General features: G+C 41.9%; 2 protein-coding genes across 4 annotated transcripts in view; both read right to left on the bottom strand.

Moving 5' to 3' along the window:
* NAPEPLD (N-acyl phosphatidylethanolamine phospholipase D) overlaps nt 1-5669 on the bottom strand; it is a 40617-nt gene extending 34948 nt beyond the window's left edge. For 2 of the 3 annotated variants that reach the window (XM_061197629.1, XM_061197630.1), the window contains exon 1: nt 5331-5669. In XM_061197629.1, the coding sequence (XP_061053612.1) occupies nt 5331-5554 (224 nt within the window). In that variant the 5' untranslated portion in view covers nt 5555-5669. Of the gene's footprint in view, nt 1-4939; nt 4946-5330 lie in introns of those variants that run through there. The other variant, XM_061197631.1, reaches the window with a different exon arrangement.
* Nucleotides 5670-10239: 4570 nt separating this feature from the next.
* Nucleotides 10240-10704, bottom strand: LOC133096150 (10 kDa heat shock protein, mitochondrial-like). The gene has a single exon (XM_061197628.1). It carries the CDS (start codon nt 10584-10586, stop codon nt 10278-10280), a length of 309 nt encoding a protein of 102 aa, XP_061053611.1. The 5' UTR covers nt 10587-10704; the 3' UTR covers nt 10240-10277.
* Nucleotides 10705-19289: the final 8585 nt, after the last annotated feature.

Raw genomic sequence — 19289 nt, 5'->3', positions numbered from 1 at the left:
TTGCAGATAAGCTTTATTATAAAGTATGATTTTAAGATATTTGGGCAGCTAAGCAAAAAGAAATTATAAAGCTCTACATAATCATGCTTAACCGGGAGAATGTTGCCGAGAACATCACATGTTTATGTCAAATTCTTCTGTGATGATATTCGATACGCGCTCCAGCATTCACATTCGCCCAGTTAAAACGTGGGCTCCGAAAGGCAGGCATACGTTTACACATGATGGACAGTTCGTCTACATATAAAATTGAGACACTATATGAGGAAAGAATAAGAAAGGAATGGACTTTCAAGTAAGAATTTTAAAGTATGAACGGTCCACGACTTACCATGGTCCAACTTATGATTTTTTGACTTTACAATGGTGCAAAAGTGACACGCATTCAGTAGAAACCCCACTTCGAACTGTGAATTTCAATCTTTTCCCGGGCTAGTAATATGTGGACCAAAAGATACTCTCTTCCCTTGCTGGGCAGAGGCAGCAAGTCGCAGCTCCCAGTGGGTGACTGGGGTCGCTGGCTAGCAATCACCAGGGTAAACAACCCATACACTTACAACCATTCTGTTTTTCACTTTTACTATAGTATTCAATAAAGTACATGGGATATACAACACTTTCTTACAAAATAGGCTTTGTGTCAGACTGTGGACTAATGTAAGTGTTCAGAGCACGCTTAAAGTAGGCTTATCTATGATGTCCGATAGATCAGGCGTATTAAATGCATTTTAAAATTACGATATTTTCAACTTAAGTCACATTTATGAAGATGTAACCCCATCGTAAGTCAGGAAGACCTGTACCTCATCTCTGTGAAATGGTGGAAAAGTCTAATTTTGACGTTTCACTTTTGTGGCATCATGAGAGGCTAAAAACTCTTGCAAGAGTAGAAACAGGAGAGACTTCCCTAGTGGCACAGTAGTTAAGAATCTGCCTGCCAGTGCAGGGGACACAGGTTCGAGCCCTGGTCCGGGAAGATCCCACATGCCGCGGAGCAACTAAGCCCATGCGCCACAACTACTGAGCCTGCACTCTAGAACCCACGAGCCACAACTACTGAAGCCCGTGCGCCCTAGAGCCCGTGCTCCTCAAGGAGAAGCCACCGCAATGAGAAGCCCGCGCACCGCAATGAAGAGTAGCCCCCACTCGCCGCAACTAGAGAAAGCCTGTGCACAGCAGCAAAGACCAAACGCAGCCAAAAAAAAAAAAAAAAAAGTAGAAACAGGAAATCTGTAAGCTAAGGGGTTGGACCAGCCACATATGAAGGTCCTTTCTAACTTGAACACTACATGACCCAAGTCATCATTCTGTGACCCCTTTCTTTTACAGGAGAAGCAAGTCAGGGCAGAGAGGTACATGGCACTCCAAGGGTCCAGCTCTGTCTGATGATGGAGCCTGGACTGCGATTAGCCGTATTCTCACCTGAATTATGCCTAGAAACACTTAGAACCAACAGAGCATGTGGTCAGCATGGGGAGATAAATGAAACATTTCACCTCATGGTGGGTATTTCACTTAGTTTAGCTCATAAACAGATAAACTGGCCTCAAGTTTAAAAAAGAGCTTTGAGCTCAGAAACTCTTTAAAACAGTAGTTACTTCAATCACAGAATAGCACAATACAGATAGTAGTACTTTGCATGAATTCTCTAAACAAGCCAAAGGAATGAACACAAGTAACTTGAAAACAAACATCTTTGTAGTTTGAAGGACCTTCAAAATACCGAAAACAACTTTCAAAACAAATTATTGCTGTCGTCCAGTTTTCCTAGCAACAGGATCTTTTGTAAGCAAATCAAGTGTCTGCCCACTTTAAGGGGTGCCAGAACAATGAGGAAGCTTGGTTTTTCTATATTCTGACCATTTCATTCTTATAACTGAGAGAGATTACAAAGGAGCACAGAAGTCTACAGGCATTTTTTACTGTCCCTTAAATCTGGGAAGGCCCTCAAATTAGATAAACAGGAAAATCTGCTGCCCCCGAGGGGAAAGGTGAATTGTTCTAGGTAGCAGGCGTATATACTGAGTTGATTTTCAATCATTTCTGAATTCATGCTGATCCATCTAGATGCCAGCCCTGTGCCCCCATAGCCAATGGCACTTACCATTCACAACCAACAGGTTTAGGGCTGCAACTTATGGCTGTGATGCTGACCAAAGTTTGCTGATCCCAACCACTCTTACCTTGGCTTCAGTTGGTACCCCCTTTCTAATAAGCAGCAGCTGTGTATACACGTATTGGGCCAAAGGCCAGGGCTGTTGTGTTAAGGAACCCTGGGTAAATTACTAAAATCTCCCAGGCTCTCAGTTTCCTGTTTCCCTCATCGGTGGAAGGGCATTAATAATCTCACATATTGTACGTCTCTAAAACCAAAGTAAATATAAATATATACAAGAATACTTGAAAGAGCTTTGTAAATTATAAAGTTATAATACATTATTTAACCAGCTGAGTTGGCAAAAGACTATCTCTGACATAACAAGACTTCCCCTGGGGATATATGAGTTCATACATAATCTGTCACAAAAGTCTGTTAATAAAATATTTACTTTGTTATAAGGCAGAAACTAACACACCATTGTAAAGCAATTATACTCCAATAAAGATGTTAAAAAATAAAGTATTAAAAATATTTAAATACACAATAAATGGTTATTAAATTCAAAAGACAAGTCAAGGAAAGCACTATAGATATAGATAGGTAGAATTTTTCGGTATTCTAGCAGTTAGAATAGCACATTACTTGACTCTCATGCTGGAAATCACATGGGTGATTTTTTTAATGCCAGTTTTACATATGCCCTCACAAGCCTTCAGGATAAAGATGCTCGTTAACCATTAATTATGTGCTCAATCCATTTCCCCAGTGATACTTCAACGAAAACATTTTTTACTTGTATGCATTTCAATCTAAAATGCCCAGATCAACAGTCCTTCAGCTACAGCCATATTCTAATTTACAAAAAAAAAAGAGCAGAATGGAATGGAAAAACCCACTATATCTGTTAGGTAGTTAGACATTAGCAGCAAGGAGGTGACAGTGGCGAAAAGAGGGGACTAGTGTAATTACACCCCGACCATCTGAGGACCCTCCCCTGACTCCACCCAGAACGGGGGAAACTATGGTCGTGTGGCGAGCAATTTATCCTGATAAAGAGGGAGCACAGTAACACAAGGGGACTTCCCCGGGCTGTGCGTGCCCAGACTAGACAGGCGTATAACCTAGAGTAAATCAAACTCATTATACCATCATTATAATAAAATCTGCAGGTGGTTTTGCCGCCCCCCTTGGGCTTTTCTTAGCGAATCAAGGGTAAGGGCATGCGCAATAAGGAACTTGTTACATAGCTCGGGACTGTCAATCAAATAATGACCCCCTGTCACTCACCCACGATTGCGCCCCGCCTCCTCGCAGAGCGCTCCTTATGAACACCCTTAAGCCGGTACAGGAGCTACTGGCTTCTCTTCGCAGAAACAGCCCGCTCTCTGAGAATGTATGCTTATAGGCTGGTTTCACTTCGCAGAAACTGCCCGCTGTCCCCCTGAGAGTGTAATTAGGCTTTAATAAAACTCAGCTTTGTGCTTAAGCCCTAAGTGGTAGTCTGCAATTCTTTGCATGCTATCACAAGGACCGAGATTGCTGGTCCGGGTCTTCCGCTGACCTCCTCGGTTGAAGCTATTTTGACACTACCCACGCCAACCCGGTAACATAACTACAGCTATCTACCACTACAATGAAAAAGCAGAATGAAACAACAAAATTAAAGGCCAATAGTACTTTGTCAAACACGGACAACATGTTCTTAAAAATTTCCCAAGCTCACTAATACTCAAATACCCTTTTCATACAGGATGACTGTATCATCCAAAGCATAACCAAAACCCAAACCCTATGACGGAATGCTTATATTAAAATATCAGTCAGTTATAACTAATTTAAAAATTAAATTTTGCAATACGAAATCTGTACAATATAATTTGAAATTGTGAAGGAAAATAAGAGTATGAGAAATACACTATTTTCATCCCTTGGAGACTTATGAAATTCTTGCAGCAGGAAAGCCTGCAGAATGTAATGATAAAATCTGAAAATTGCGACAATATCTTCAGTTAACTTAAAACAGTTTGAATTGAAATCAATCTCTCTCTTATATTTTAAACAGGCCCTAAATTTCTTCTCCAGCAGATCTAAATTTTCTTGCAACAAAATCAGACTACTGTGGGAAATAGGTAATCTTTTTAAAGATTACATAACTTCTTTCTAAATGATATCGACGTCTGCGGCTAAATCAAAATCAGTGAAACTGAAAATAGAAATGGAACTGCTAGATATCCATTCTTAACAAAGATGGAAATTATTTCTTAATTTCCAGAGAGCTGTATCTCAGGAATGGCTTTCTCAATAACTTAATCAGAATTATCAAATAGCAAACACTTGATGCTGATTAGCCAAAGTAAACCAGGTGAGTCATATTACAACATATATAGAACAACTGCAGTAAAGACAAGGCCGAAAACCTAGCTACTTTTTGAAGGTTAACTTTTCTCATACTCAATATTTTCCAGGTTCAACTGAGATGTGATGCAGCTCAGACTCAGGAGCCTGTATAAGCGTATTATCTCAACTACCAGGATTACAGCTGAAAAATAAAAAAAACTATCTGAATACCAGGTCTGACAAGCCTGCAATAATATTCAATTTGAGAAACAAACGACCACCTAACTGAAAACTCAAGAAAGCGCCGGCTCCACCACCTCGCCGCACCTTGCTCCAACCTTTCGCTCTTCATTTCCATTCCATAGTTAGTTTTCAAGATAAAAGGGGAGAAACCTGGTGGAACGGATTTTTAGAAATAAATACTACAGGTGAAGCAGAAATAAATTGCTCCAAGGAAGTTGTCCACCCACTCATTTACATACAACCAAAAAATACACCCACATGTATTCCAAGCGGTGAAGATGCAACCTCGTGATTTGCAGAGGAGATTGGATTATAACAAATCCCGGAGATGGCTACTCTCCCAAGCGAAAAAAATCATGTGGCTCTTCACCCAGGCAGCCTCAGAGATGCGGGCTCCGCACCTCGTGAGGTGCGGAAATTCAAACGAATCCCTGCCACTCACAAGTGCAGCATCTCCGGGTTGAGGCAGGGCTCGGGAACAGGAATCCACCCACATTCCGCTCTACTCCGCGGAAGAGTCCAAGCAGCCCCAAGCTGGGGAGTGCGGACCGGTCCACCCAGAGACCGAGAGGGAGCAAGCGGAGCCGGGCGAAGGAAAGGCGCTGGGGGGTAGGGGGGGCAGGGAGGCGGGCATGAAGCGTGGGCTCACCTGACGCGATGGTCGGTCAGGCGCGCGCGCCGCCGCCGCCTCTGCTGCTGCTCTTCGGCTACGGGACACAGCGCCCCCGGGCAGCGGAAGGGGCGACGGTGGCCAGCGCCCGGGTTTCTCCGCCCCCGGCTCCGCCGCACCGGCTCCGCCGAGGGCGTTAACAGCTGCAGGCAGCGCCTCAGCGCTCGCCGCCTCACCATCCTGGGGGTGAGCCGGCGCCGCATCTGAGGCCCACCGGGCGCCCCCACGTCGCGCGGGGCCCCGGCCGAGCTAGATTCCGCTCCACGTTGCCGGGTCACTCACTCATTGTGTCCTTCGAATCTGGCAGCCCCGCCAGCGTCAGCTCCGCCCTGGCCGCCGCTCAGGGCCTTACCAAGATGGCCGCCCGCACCCCCACCCCCCCAGGCCGCGGCGCCGAGGCCTTGTTGGTTACAGGAGGCGCCGCGGCACGTTTTGCCCTTCCTGGCCCAGCCCATGCCTCTCTCGCACTCTGCCCAAGCCCTTCTGACACCAAACTTGCTGTCCTGTCCTAGACCTCAAAGCTAACTTTCAGATCGCGTGAACACCTTCTAGAACACCCGCCCTAATTGCTAAAATTAAATGGGATCTTGGTGGCCTCTCGTAGCCTGCGCGATCGTAGTAGACCAGCACCTGGTAGCAGGATACTTACAACCTATGGTGCCACGAGCCCCGTAGCGAAGAAACCAAACTGTAATTTGAAGTGTGTACAGTAGGTGTTGACTATTCATGGCAAGCATTGCCTTGTCACGGTCTGTGCTCATTAACTATTAAAAAGATGTCACAGCTTCCTGGTATACACAGTTCTCATCTAAATTTGCTTTTTTTAAAAAATCTCAGGATGATGACAACAGAGCACCAAATTATGATTCCCAGCTTTTCCCAGGTTTTCCTTTTTGAACTGCAGGATGAAATTTACTGTTTCAATAAGTAATTTAAGTATAGACAGATGGAAACAGAATTCAACAATGGGTGGTTGGGCAAAGAGATTCCTCTATAAGAGTCCTCGGGGGTGTGTCCACGGGCCAGAAAGAAATGCCCTCTGTCTGGGACTGTGAATGCAGACACGACTGGTGGAAAATGCAAACCAAACTATTTTGCAATTTGAAAGTGCCAGTGTAATAGCGTAGGAATGTAAATAAGATTATGCCAGGTATGGACTTTTACCCCCTCAGGGTAGCTTGCAGCTGAATCTTACTCACTTAAGTGTGATTAAGAGCTGCTTGCTCGTGGGCTGGGCTGAGACTGCACTCACTCAGTGGTACCTCAGGTGCAACAGGAAAAAAAGACCCAGCGCTACAAACCCAAACTGTAAATTGAAGCTACTGTTAGCTCAGGAGGTCTTCACAATGCTCTTGGCTAAGGAACTTTAAAAAGATGCCCTCTGTTCCCCTCACTCCAATTCTTTATGATGATTTTCAAACATACAGAAAATAGAGATGCCTTTTTGTTACACCGTTTGAATAAATTGCAGACAACAAAATCAATCACCCCTAAATATTTCAGCCTGCCTCTTCTAAAGAAAGGACATTCGCCTCAATCACAATACTGTTAGCACACCTAAGGAAACAATTCCCTGATACCATTTAATGTTCAGTCCAGTTTCAAGTTTGTGTGATTGTCCCAAGAATGTCTTTTATAGACCTTTTTTTTTTTCTGAACTAGGCTTATTAACTGCCTAGGCTCATGCATTGCATTCGCTTATTATGTTTAAGAAGCAATTTGAAACGTTCGCTTGATAACTCTTCTCTACACAAACTTACAGATAAATGGAGACTAATGTTTACAGCTTGTTTTTCACTGAGAGCAGGTGCTTTTGATAAGCACATTTACGTAGACCAGGAAAGTCTAGGAGGAATGAATAGTAACCTTTTAATACAACACAGAGATTATCATTGAAGCTGTATTAATTAATGTTTATGCTTTCTAAACATAAACTTTTATGTAGTTTACTACATAAACTTTATGGATTGTGTTGTAATTTCTACTTGATTTCCAAAGCTTAATTTTTCTAGACAATGAAAAGCTGTTTAGTAAAACAATTTCTATCACTCCAGGTAAAACTTCTAGCTTGCCCTGCCTCACAGTACAGAGCAGAATGAATGCTGTGCCTTTCACTCATGGTTTAATTTTAGATCCTGACCTGCTAAACTGGGTTTTATTTGTCCTTCCCTCTTATGCCACCCCTAGGAAGTCAGGCACTCAGCATATAACTGTTTGTCTTTTAAGTTGTCACTGTTAAAACAACAGGCCTAAAATGGAGTCACTTATGCTAAGCTCCACATCACCAAATGGAGACTCAGAATGTCAGCCTCTCCCAGAATAGGAATCTTAAACCAGTCAATCAGGAATCACCTGGTCAGCACTAGTTAACCGGCCTGATAGACCCGTGCCATCCCCCAAAGCAAAGTGACCTGTCACAGCCAATCCACTTTCTGCTATTATAACTTCCTGGTCCACTCCCTTCTGCCTGTAAAGGTCTTTCATTTTGTGCAACTCCTTGGAGCTTCTTTCTATCTGCTAAATGGGATGCTGCCCAATTCATGTTATCATTGAAAAAAGCCTCTTAAGATCTTTAAAATTTACTCAGTTGAATTTGTTTTAACATTACTTCATTTTTAAATGTTAATTAATGCTGTAAAGAAGAGGGGCAAATTTACACAGTTCCCTTAAAGTGGCTGGTGGCCAAGGTAACATTTCTGGAGACTCGTATTAAATGAGCTTATTTTATTTTATTTATTTTTTTAAGATTTTTTCGATGTGGACCATTTTAAAGTCTTAATTGAATTTGTTACAACATTGCTTCTGTTTTATGTTTTGGGTTTTTCTTTTTTTTTTGTCTGCGAGGCATGTGGGATCCCAGCTCTCCATTCAGGCATCAAACCCGCAACCCCTGCATTGGAAGGTGAAATTCCAACCACTGGACTGCCAGGGAAGTCCCAAATGAGCTTATTTTAAATACTTTACAAAATGTTAGTTAAATTACTTCTGGGAAACCACATATAAACCAATTTTAGCACAACAGCTCATCTGTAAAGTGAGTTCTGCAGTCAGTACTGTCCTTTCTCCTCCCAGCTCCAGGCCTAAAGGCACAGAGGACTAGAGCACAGCGTGACTACTTACTAGAGGACTTTAATTCAATGTGTATTTATAGCAGCACCTGTGGAATTCAGTTAACTACTGAGTTCACCTCCAGTTAAATCAAAATTTATTTGCATGATCATTAAGAATCTATAGATAACTCCGAAAAGCAATAAGGCAGCTAACTTCTAAATCAGTGCTCTGCCATTAACTACCTCTGCGACCTTGGAAAATACCCGTCCCACCTCACCAGGCCCCACTCCTGCCCTCCAAAATGACTGAGTTTCCGTGGCCACTTGCAGTTGTAACATTTGGTGACTCTATAAAAAAGGTTTTGGGGGAAAATATGTGAAGACAGCATGCTGATTACAGGGGGAGTTGGATTACATTAGGCCAATGGTCAGCAAAATTTGACCTGAGGGCCAAACCTCGCCTGCCCCCTGGTTTGTTTTGTTTTTGATTCAAACTATTTTTTTTTTTCGGAATATAAAGTCCTCAACATGTATATTATAGTGATACTTTTTCACTTCTTGTATTGGGGTAAAAAACACATAACATAAAAATGGTTAAGGTGGTAAATTTTAAATGTACAGTTCAGTAGCATTAAGTATATTCACATTGTTGGGAAACAGATCTCCAGAACTTCTTCATCTTGCAAATCTAAAACTCTATACCCATTAAAGAATACCCCTTCTTCCCCTACCCCCAGGCCTTGGTAACCACCATTCTATTTTCTGTTTATGTGGATTTGACTATTTAAATACCTCATCCAAATGGAATTATCCAGTATTTGTTTTTTTTGTGACTGACTTATTTCTCTTAGCGTAATCTTCTCAAGGTTCACCCATGTTGTATTGCAGCACGTGACAAGATTTTCTTCCTTTCTTTAAGGCTGAATAATATTCCATTTGCCACATTTTATTTATCCATTCATCCATCAATGGACATTTGGGTTGCTTCCACCTCTTAGCTACTGTGAATTGTGCTGCTATGAACATGCGTGTGCAAATCTCTCTTCAAGACCCTGCCTCCCATTTTTTCAAACATATACCCAGAGGTGGGATTGCTAGATCATATGGCAATTCTATTTTTTGAGGAACCTCAATACTGCTTTATTGATCTGAAACAAATAGACTGCCAGACATTTCTCCAGCAAAGATGGACTTGGGATCAGCAGAGAACTGCAGTTCAGGGTCTGCAACCATGGTGAGCCATGTGCAAGTCTCCGTATAGCAAGGGAAGGAGCACACTTTTATAGAGGAGAAAAGGAAGTTGGGAGGGCTCAGTAAACAAAGAGTCCATGACTTCTCATTGGCTGAATCCTTGCCAGGAAAGTAGAAGAGTCTTTCTTCTTCCTGTTGGGCTCTACTATCATCGCAGGGTGTGAGAGCTCTCCCTTCTGGTCTCCCAACTCTATTTAATTGAGGTTTCCGTTTATTAAATTTTTAATACTTTCCATAGTGGCTACATCATTTTACAATTCCACCAATAGTGCACAAGTGTTTCAATGTCTCCATATCCTCATCAACACTTGTCATTTTCTGTTTTCTAGATATTAGCCATCCTAATGGGTATGAGGTGATATCTCATTGTGATTTTGATTTGTATTTCTCTGATGATAAGGAATCTTGAACATCTTTTTGTATACTTGTTGGCCATTTATATATCATCTTTAGAGAAATGTCTATTGAAGTCCTTTGCCCATTTTTTTTTTTTTTTTTTTTTTTTTTTTTTTAGTTTGGATATCATTACTTTATTATAAAAGAATCACGGAAATTATTTACAGGATGAAAGATTTCAGAACTTCAGTGGCAGCTTCACTTGATGCCATTTCAATAGTGACTTATTTTAGTCGACATATTTTCCAAGAATGTCACCATCTCTAAATAAGAAATAATCCTTGTCCTCTAGAACTACTTTGGTGCCTCCATATTCTGGGAGAAGAACTTTATCTCCAACTTTCACACTAACTGGTTGAATCTCTCCACCCTTTCCTTTAGAGCCCGATCCAACAGCTACTACCGTTGCTTGCAATACTTTTCCTTGCGATTTTTCTGGAAGCATAATGCCTCCTTTGGTTACAACTTCGGGTGCACTTCTTTCAACTAATACTCGGTCAAAGAGGGGAAGAAACTTTCTAAATGCCTGTCCTGCCATGACTCGGGTTGCCGCACTTCGTACTCTCGCTCTCTGGCCGCCGCCACCACCGCAAAGGAGAGATCCTCAGTCCGACCCCCCGGCCACGTGAACTCGAGAAAAGACCTCCCAGCGCGCAGGCGCGCTCGCCCTCGCCCCCGGCCCCTCCCCGCGAAAAGGGGCCCCTTTGCCCATTTTTAAATTGAGTTATTTGATTTTTTGTTGTTGAGTTATATGATTCTTTATATATTCTGGATATTAACCCCTTATCAGATATATGATTTGCAAATATTTTCTTCCATTCCATAGGTTGCCTTTTCACTCCATTAGCTGTGTCCTTGATGCACTAAAGTTTGGTTGGTATAGACCTATTTGTCTATTCTTACTTTTGTTTCCTGTGCTTTTACTGTCATATCTAAGAAATCATTGCCAAGTCAAATGTCATGTTTTTCTTCTGTTTTCTTCAGTAGTTTTATAGTTTTAGGTTGCCACCTGTTTTTGTATGGCCTGTGAGCTAAGAATGACTTTTTTACAGTTTTACATGGTTGGGGGAAAAAAATCAAAATCAAAAGTAATATTTTGCAATACCTGAAAATTATGTAAGGTTCAAATTTCAGGGTTCATAAAAAAGTTTTATTGACATAAAGCCACATTAACTCATTTACATATCACCTGACTACTTTTGCACTATAGGGGGCAGAGCTGAGTTGTTACAACAGAGACATATGACCCACAAAGCCTAAAATATTTACTACCTGACCTTTTACCAAAAAAGTTTGCTGACCTCTGTGTTAGGCTATTTTTAATCATGAAACTTTAGATGCATTTAAAAAAGAAAAGTGAAAGCAGAAACCAAAGTCACCAATACATACGTATTTTGTGATTAAGAAAAATTATTAGATTTCCAGGGTTTTTTTGAACGTTTATATTTGAGTTCATTCTTCATTTAACTTTTAAAACACCAGTTTTAACTTTAAAAACACTGCTTGTGTTGAATATAGACTTCAATTTTTAATCCTTATTAGACTGTCAGGAGGAATCCACTGACAAATTAACCAGAAGAATATGGGAAGACCCGCCGTGGTTTTCTCCAATGAGAAAGGAGCCCTCCTACACCTAAGTGGTTCAAAGAATATGATTTGAGGGAAGTCTTCGTCTGGGCACACTGATTGTGAAACATCACTCATTCTTTGTTCCCGTACTTTTTTGCTAATGTTATTTTGGGTTCCCATGCAGCTGAATTACAGAGTTACAACAAAAGATTGGAATTTAGAATATAGAATCAAACATTTTCCAAAATCTAAACATCAAAAACTGACTGTTAATGTTGAAGGCATTAAGTCTTATTTATCCTCTTCACCCTAGCTAACTAAATATTCTATCTTATGAAGGTGGGGCCCTAAGATAGATACTTTCCTAATGACTTGTTGGATTAATTGAACTTCTTTTTACATTCAGTTTGCTGCCCAAAGAAACTTGACTTGATTCCTTCTCATTATGATGCTTTCATTGCACTGCTTTGTGCAATGTGTGAGGTACCTCTGATTTAGGCGTTGCTATTCATAGCAGTGAGTGTAGCTCTGGCCAGACCTGCCACTAGCATATACAGAGCCCAAGGCAAGAGTATTAACAAGGGACACATTCTACATATCTAACTATTTAAAAGTCATAAATCAAGCTGACAAATGGTTAAGTAAAACATATTCGATCCTCCTACCTTGACAAAATACACCTTCAAAAAGACAAGGAAGCCCAGGTTCTTTGGCGTTCTCAGCCTCCTCAGAGTTCCCCACCAGACCCTGGCCATCCGTCTGGGAGAGCTGGCCTTTGGTCCGTGATATCAGCTCCAGAGCTTTGCTCTGTACCGTGATGGCCTGGAGCTCACCCATATGAACCCTTCCCCATATCTAAGTTCCTTCCATTCCCCAAAGAGCCACCCCTTGGCCACCCATGGGCCTTGGGGTGCACACAGCAGTGTGCTGCCTGACCTCAGGAGGACGGACATGGGGAAGAGGTTCGTGCAGGCCCTGGAAGCAAGCTTGGGACCATTTTGGCAGGACTCCAAATTCCTGGGTACCTGGAGAGCATTTAGACAGGTCCCCGTGGCACACCCGAGGAGAGGTGCAGCCAAAGGAGGCCAGAGTGGGCTCTCAAGCACAGGGCTTTTTACCTGGGTCTAAGGGTAAAAAACTCAGGACAGAGTCTTCAGCATGTCCCAAACTGTACACACAGTCAATCCAGAATCAAAAACTATGAACCTCCCGCATCTGTAAAACAGTTTACTCAGCTAGTCACGTGGCTCTGCCGTCAGTGATTCAGTGAAAAAATTTTCAGGAGTCCCTTAACCCTTTTTAAATTGCCAACCACATTTCCAGCACAATGTTAATTCAACTTGGATGGCATTTATTATGGGCAGGGAGGGAAAAGACTTCTTCTTGCCTTCTTCCCCCCAGACCCCTCTGGTATCTGATTGTCCAGAGGCTGAGCAACTGATGAGGGTTACTCGTCCCAGTCCTTCCCGTCTACCCCTAAATTCCCAAGTCTCCAGCCACAAAGAGGTGTGTGTCATCTGCTTCCAATTCAAGAACAAGGAATACTGCTCTCTGTGGTAAACTGAAGAATCCTCTCTTCCCCAGAAAATATTCACCTCCTAAGCCCCAGAATCTGTGAATGTTACCTCTGTGGCACAAGAGACCTACACATGTCATCAAGGATCGTAAGATGGGGAGATCAGCCTGGATTATCCAGGTGGGCCCTAAACGTAATCACAAGGGTCCTTAGAAGAGGGAGGCTAGAAGGTCAAAGAGAGAAGAAGGCAGGCACTTCCCTTGTGGTGCAGTGGTTGAGAATCTGCCTGCCAATGCAGGGGACACGGGTTCGATTCCTGGTCTGGGAAGATCCCACATGCCGCAGAGCAGCTAAGCCTGTGCGCCACAACTACTGAGCCTGCGCTCTAGAGCCTGTGAGCCACAACTACTGAGCCCATGCACCACAACTACTGAAGCCTGCGCACCTAGAGCCCGTGCTCCGCAACAAGAGAAGCCACCGCAATGATTAGAAGCCTGCACGCTGCAGCAAAGAGTAGGCCCCTGTTTGCCACAACTAGAGAAAGCCTACGCGCAGCAACAAAGACCCAACACAGCCAAAAATAAATAAATAAATTAATTAATTAATTATTTAAAAAAAAGAAAAAAGAAGGCAATGTGGCAACAGCAGCAGGGATTGGTGTGATGCAGTCACAGCCAAGGAAGGTGGGCAGCCTCTGGAAGAAACCAGCCTTGCTGACACACTGAGTTTAGCCCAGTGAAAATGATTTTGGCTTTTGGCCTCCAGAACTGTAAGAAAATATATAAATGTGTATAAATCACCAAATTTAAGGTACTTTGTTACAGTAGCAATGGAAAACCAACACATTCTCCTTTAAGCAGTCTTTGAAGTGTGATAACTATATATACATATATATATATATAAAATATATTTGTCCATTACCATAACATTCATGAGTAGACACATAGGTCTAAACTCTATACTGTGACTTCCAGGTTGAGCTCTGAGAGACCCAATTTCCAGGCATTAGAGGATCAAATTTCCAGGTTGGTGCTAGGAGTCATGGTTGGAAGATTCAGAGAAAGGAGCAGAAGTCCTGGTGTTGGGAGATGTCGGTAGGGAAGCAAAATTTACCAACCCAAAATGTGTCTCCTAGCGTGAGGAAGAAACAGAGGACTTGGGAAGTTTTTCTTTTCAGCTCTAACTTAACTGCCTAAAACAATTTAGATAGAGGGCCTATTCCAGGAAAGAGAACTATACTATACTATAGAACCAGAGGTAGCTATAGTATAATATGAACTAGGTGTGGTAGACAACGGAGGAACCTAGCAAAGCCTATTAAAATTCCCCTTTGTGTCCCATTGTTGGTTTGGCCCAGCAAACATTTATTTATTGATACTAAACATTTGCTCTCTTCATTCTTCCTATGAATTTACTTCTTTACTTTTGAAGGCCCAGACCCTTACTCCCTTCTCCTTGGTCCAGGACGACATATATACCTCATTTTACTTGATTCTTTGGAATTTCCTGTGTTTATGTGGATTCCCTGTATGTTCATGATTAAATTTCTTTTTTTTCCTCCTGTTTTTCTGTCTTATGTCATTTTAATTATTCAACCAGCCAAAAGAACTAAAAGGGGAAGTGGGAAATTTTTTCCCCTCCCGACAGATTGCTTCTGGTCCTGCCATGAACATGTCATTAAGCACCCTGAGCCTCTGTGAGGTTAACCTGCATAATCACTAAGTCACTAAGATCCCTTCCAATTCTAAAATTCGGAGCTGGAGCAAAACATGGTTTACCTTTGAATTTCACATTCACATGTTACTGCTGTTACAATCGCTCTCCAGCCAACCTTTCCAGCCTCCCTGCCCACCACGAAGCCTGCATGTCAACCACACACACATCCGAGCTTGTGCACACATTGCTTCTTCTGCTTAAAATTATCTTCCTGGGACTTCCCTGGTGGCGCAGTGGTTAAGAATCTGCCTGCCAATACAGGGGACACGGGTTCGATCCCTGGTCCGGGAAGATCCCACATGCCGCAGAGCAACTAAGCCCATGTGCCACAACTACTGAGCCCGCATGCCACAACTACTGAAGCCCGCTTGCCACAACTACTGAAGCCTGCTTGCCTAGAGCCCATGTTCCGCAACAAGAGAAGCCACCACAATGAGAAGCATGTGCACTGCAACGAAGACCCAACATAGCCAAAAATAAATAAAATAAAATAAATAAATTTATTTAAAAAAAAAAAAGAATTTATCTTCCCTGGCTTCACCCCTGAGCACTCAGGCTCATCCCTCAACACTCAAATCAAGAATCACCACCTTTGAGGAGCTCTCCCACCTTCTCAAAGCAGAATGGTCATCTCTGCCTTGGTGCTGTCAGAGAACTATTAAAGCAGGTAGCAAATTATAGTGTGACTATTTGTTTCGATTTCTGTTTCCCAAACCAGAATGTGGGCTACTCATATGCAGATACTCTGCCTGATCCATATGTATACCTCTAGCACCTACTCCTGTTCTTGCCACACAGCAGACACTCCTATTGTGTCTGTGGACTGAATAAATGAATGATGATTCCCTGAATTCTGCAGAGCCTACTTGGGGCTGGGCAGGAGTGGGATGTGGGGAGGGATGGAAAGGAAGTACAAGAGGACAGGAAATTTATGTTTCTGCAAGACTTCCAGAGCCTTGGAGAAAAAGCTGAGTCTGATGTGTGCGATGATTTAATTCAAGGCTGTCCTCAGATACTCATTGTACATGCAATCTAGCATCTCTCTTGACCTTGCTTCAAAGTCAGTTTTTGAGTGGAGTTATCAGTATGAGCTACCTTGCACAGCAATCTGCTGATTAGAAGCTCTTAACTGGGGCGGATGGCAGGCAGCCATGTATGATTTGTCAGCTTTGCATCCTTGTGTGCCCCTAGGCAGAGGCTACAACTTTAGAATTTTATGGTAGCTAGTTAACAACTCTGGCCTTATAGACCATTCTGAGTAACAACTCATAAAACCGTCTACATTCAGTGTTCTTTCTTAGGCATAAGAAATACCCTCCCCCTACTCCTTGAATGATCTGGATATGTCTTCCATTTTCTTGATACAAAGTACAAAGGACAAACGTACTCAGAAAACCTCCTTAAAGTGGAAATGAGGTTATCATTTCCACACACCTTAGAAAACCTATGAAGTCTTTTCACAGTATATAGACTGATGATAATTTACAATGTGTCTTTGATCATGCATCTCTCTTTATGATGTAGTCATCTCTGTATGTTCCTTTGCTGTTTCATTCCATATACTTGTGTCATTTTAGAATTTTACATTTGAGATTCAGCTTATTATTTAAAGGCACCACTTATTGTACCTTTTTCATGTACCAGACACTATGCTAAGGGCTTTACAAATCTTATTTAATCCTCATAACAAACTCAGGCACTAAGCATTATTATACTGCTTTTATAGAGGACAAAGCTGAGATTTTGAGAGGCTAATTAACTTTCCTGAGGACACAAAGCTAGTAAGATGTGGAAGCGAGACCCAGGCCTGTGTCTGTTGGAGAGTTCCTCTTCTCTCTGTTTCAATTCTTCTTAAAAAAAATAGTTAATTTATAATAGTGTATTAGTTTCAGGTATACAGCATAGTGATTCAGTATTTTTACAGATTGTACTCCATTAAAAGTTATTAGAAAATAATGGCTATAATTTCCTGTGTTGTAAGATATATCCTTGTTACTTACCTACTTTATACATAGTAGTTTTATCAATCCCATACCCTTATCTTGCTCCTCCCCCCTCCCCTCTCCCCACTGGTAACTCCTAGTTTGTTTTCTGTCTGTGAGTCTGTTTCTGTTTTGCTATATACATTCATTTGTTTTGTTTGTAGATTCCACATATAAGTGATACCATATAGTATTTACCTTTCTGTCTGACTTATTTTGCCAACAGGATATTCTCTAGGTCCACCCACATTGCTGCAAATGGGAGAATTTTATTCTTTTTCATGGCTGAGTAGTATTTCATTGTATGTGTATATACACACACACAATGTGTGTATATATATATATATATATATATATGCCACATCTTCTTTATCCATTCATCTCTTGATGGACACTTGGATTGCTTCTATAGCTTGGCTATTGTAAACAGTGCTGTTATGAACATTGAGGTGAATGTATCTCTTCAAATTAGTGTTTTCATTTTTCCAGATATATACCCAGGAATGGACTTGCTGGGTCATATGGTAGTTCTATTTTTTAGTTTTTTGAGGAAACTCCAAACTGTTTTCCATAGTGGCTGCACCAATTTATATTCCCACCAACAGTGTACAAGGGTTTCCTTTTCTCCACATCTTCACCAACATTTGTTATTTGTGGTCTTTTTGATGATTGCCATTCTGACAGATGCGAGGTGATATCTCATTGTGGATTTGACTTGCATTTCTCTAATAATTAGTGATATTGAGCATCTTTTCATGTGCCTGTTAGCCATCTGTATGTCTTCTTTGGAAAAATGTCTATTCAGGTCTTCTGCCCATTTCTTGATTGGGTTGCTTGTTTTTTTGATATTGAGTTTCATGAACTGTTTATGTATTTTGGATATTAACCCCTTATTGGTCGTATCATTTGCAAATATTTTCTCCCACTCCAAAGGTTGTCTTTTCATTTTATCGATGTTTCCTTTGCTGTGCAAAAGCTTTTCAGTTTAATTAGGTCCCATTTGTTTCTTTTTGCTTTTTTTTCTTTTGTCTTAGGAGACAGATCCAATAAAATATTGCTATGATTTATGTGAGAGAGTCTTCTGCCTATGTTCTCTTCTAGGAGTTTTACGGTTTCAGGTCTTACATTGAGGTCTTTAATCCATTTAGAGTTTATTTTTGTATATGGTGAGAGGAAATGTTCTAATTTCACTGTTTTACATGTAGTTGTCCAGTTTTCCCAGCACCACTTATTGAAAAGACTGTCTTTTCTCCATAGTATATTCTGGCCACCTTTTTCATAGATTAATTGACCATAGGCATAGGGGTTTATTTCTGGGCTCTATTCTGTTCCATTGATCCATGTGTCTGGTTTTGTGCCAGTACCATTCTGTTTTGATTACTGTAGCTCTGTAGTAGTCTGAGGCCAGGGAGTGTGATTCCCCCAGCTCTGTTCTTTTTTTCCAAAATTGCTTTGGCAACTCTGGGTCTCTTGTGGTTCCATATGAATTTCAGGATTATTTGTTCTAGTTCTGTGAAAAATGTCACAGGTATTTTGATAGGAATTGACTTAAATATGTAGATTGCTTTGGGTAGTATGGTCATTTTAACAATTTTGATTCTTCCAGTACAAAAGCGTGGGACATCTTTTTACTTCTTTGTATCATGTTCACTTTCCTTCATTAGTGTTTTATAGTTTTCAGAGTATAGGTCTTTCACCTCCTTGGCTAAATTTATTCCTAGGTATTTTACTCTTTTTGATGTGATTTTAAACAGGATTTTTAAAAAACTTTTTCTGATGGTTCATTGTTAGGGCAGGTGGGGCCCACATGGACCCTCAGCAGTGTGTGAGCTATGGTCGAGCGATTGCCATCAGAGATTTGGGCTGCTTCTGATGCACGGCTTGAGTTAGCGCTAACAAGAGCCACCACTGCCCCACCTAGGCTCTGCCCTGGGTCCGAGTCACATCTGTGTCCCATGATCAAGTCTTCTCCCTGGTTGTGGCCACCCCAGATCCAGTGCTGTGCTGTGGCTTGGAGTGAGCAGGTCACAGAAACCTGGGGGCCATTAGAGCAGACTTCTCTCCACCTTGCCTCGAGGGCAAGCCAGCATGCACGCTCCTCATGCGTGGAGTCGAGGCTTCCCACAGACCCTCTGTTAGTCTCGGCAGTCCTCCAACCAGCCAAAGGGGCTCATTTCCCCTTTGTAGGACCCCAGGACCAGTGCATCCAATCTGCGGCTCTCACCACTCACACCCCAGGGCAGGTGTCTGCCTGTGCAATCTCCCTTTTCTTCTGAGTCCCCTCCCAGGGGCGTGGATCCTGACACAATTGCTTTTCTTTCCTTCCTACCTGATTACGTGTGGATCTTCTTACAGCTTTTGTTGTACGGGGGTCCTTCTGTTTCTAGTTAGTTTTCAGTGAGGATTGTTCCACACGTAGATGTATTTTTGACTTGTTCATGGAGGGAGGTGAAATCCA

Source organism: Eubalaena glacialis, chromosome 8, assembly GCF_028564815.1.
Source record: "Eubalaena glacialis isolate mEubGla1 chromosome 8, mEubGla1.1.hap2.+ XY, whole genome shotgun sequence".
Lineage (NCBI taxonomy): Eukaryota > Metazoa > Chordata > Mammalia > Artiodactyla > Balaenidae > Eubalaena > Eubalaena glacialis.
Note: the sequence above shows the minus strand (reverse complement) of the source record. Positions and strands in the feature narration are given on the sequence as shown.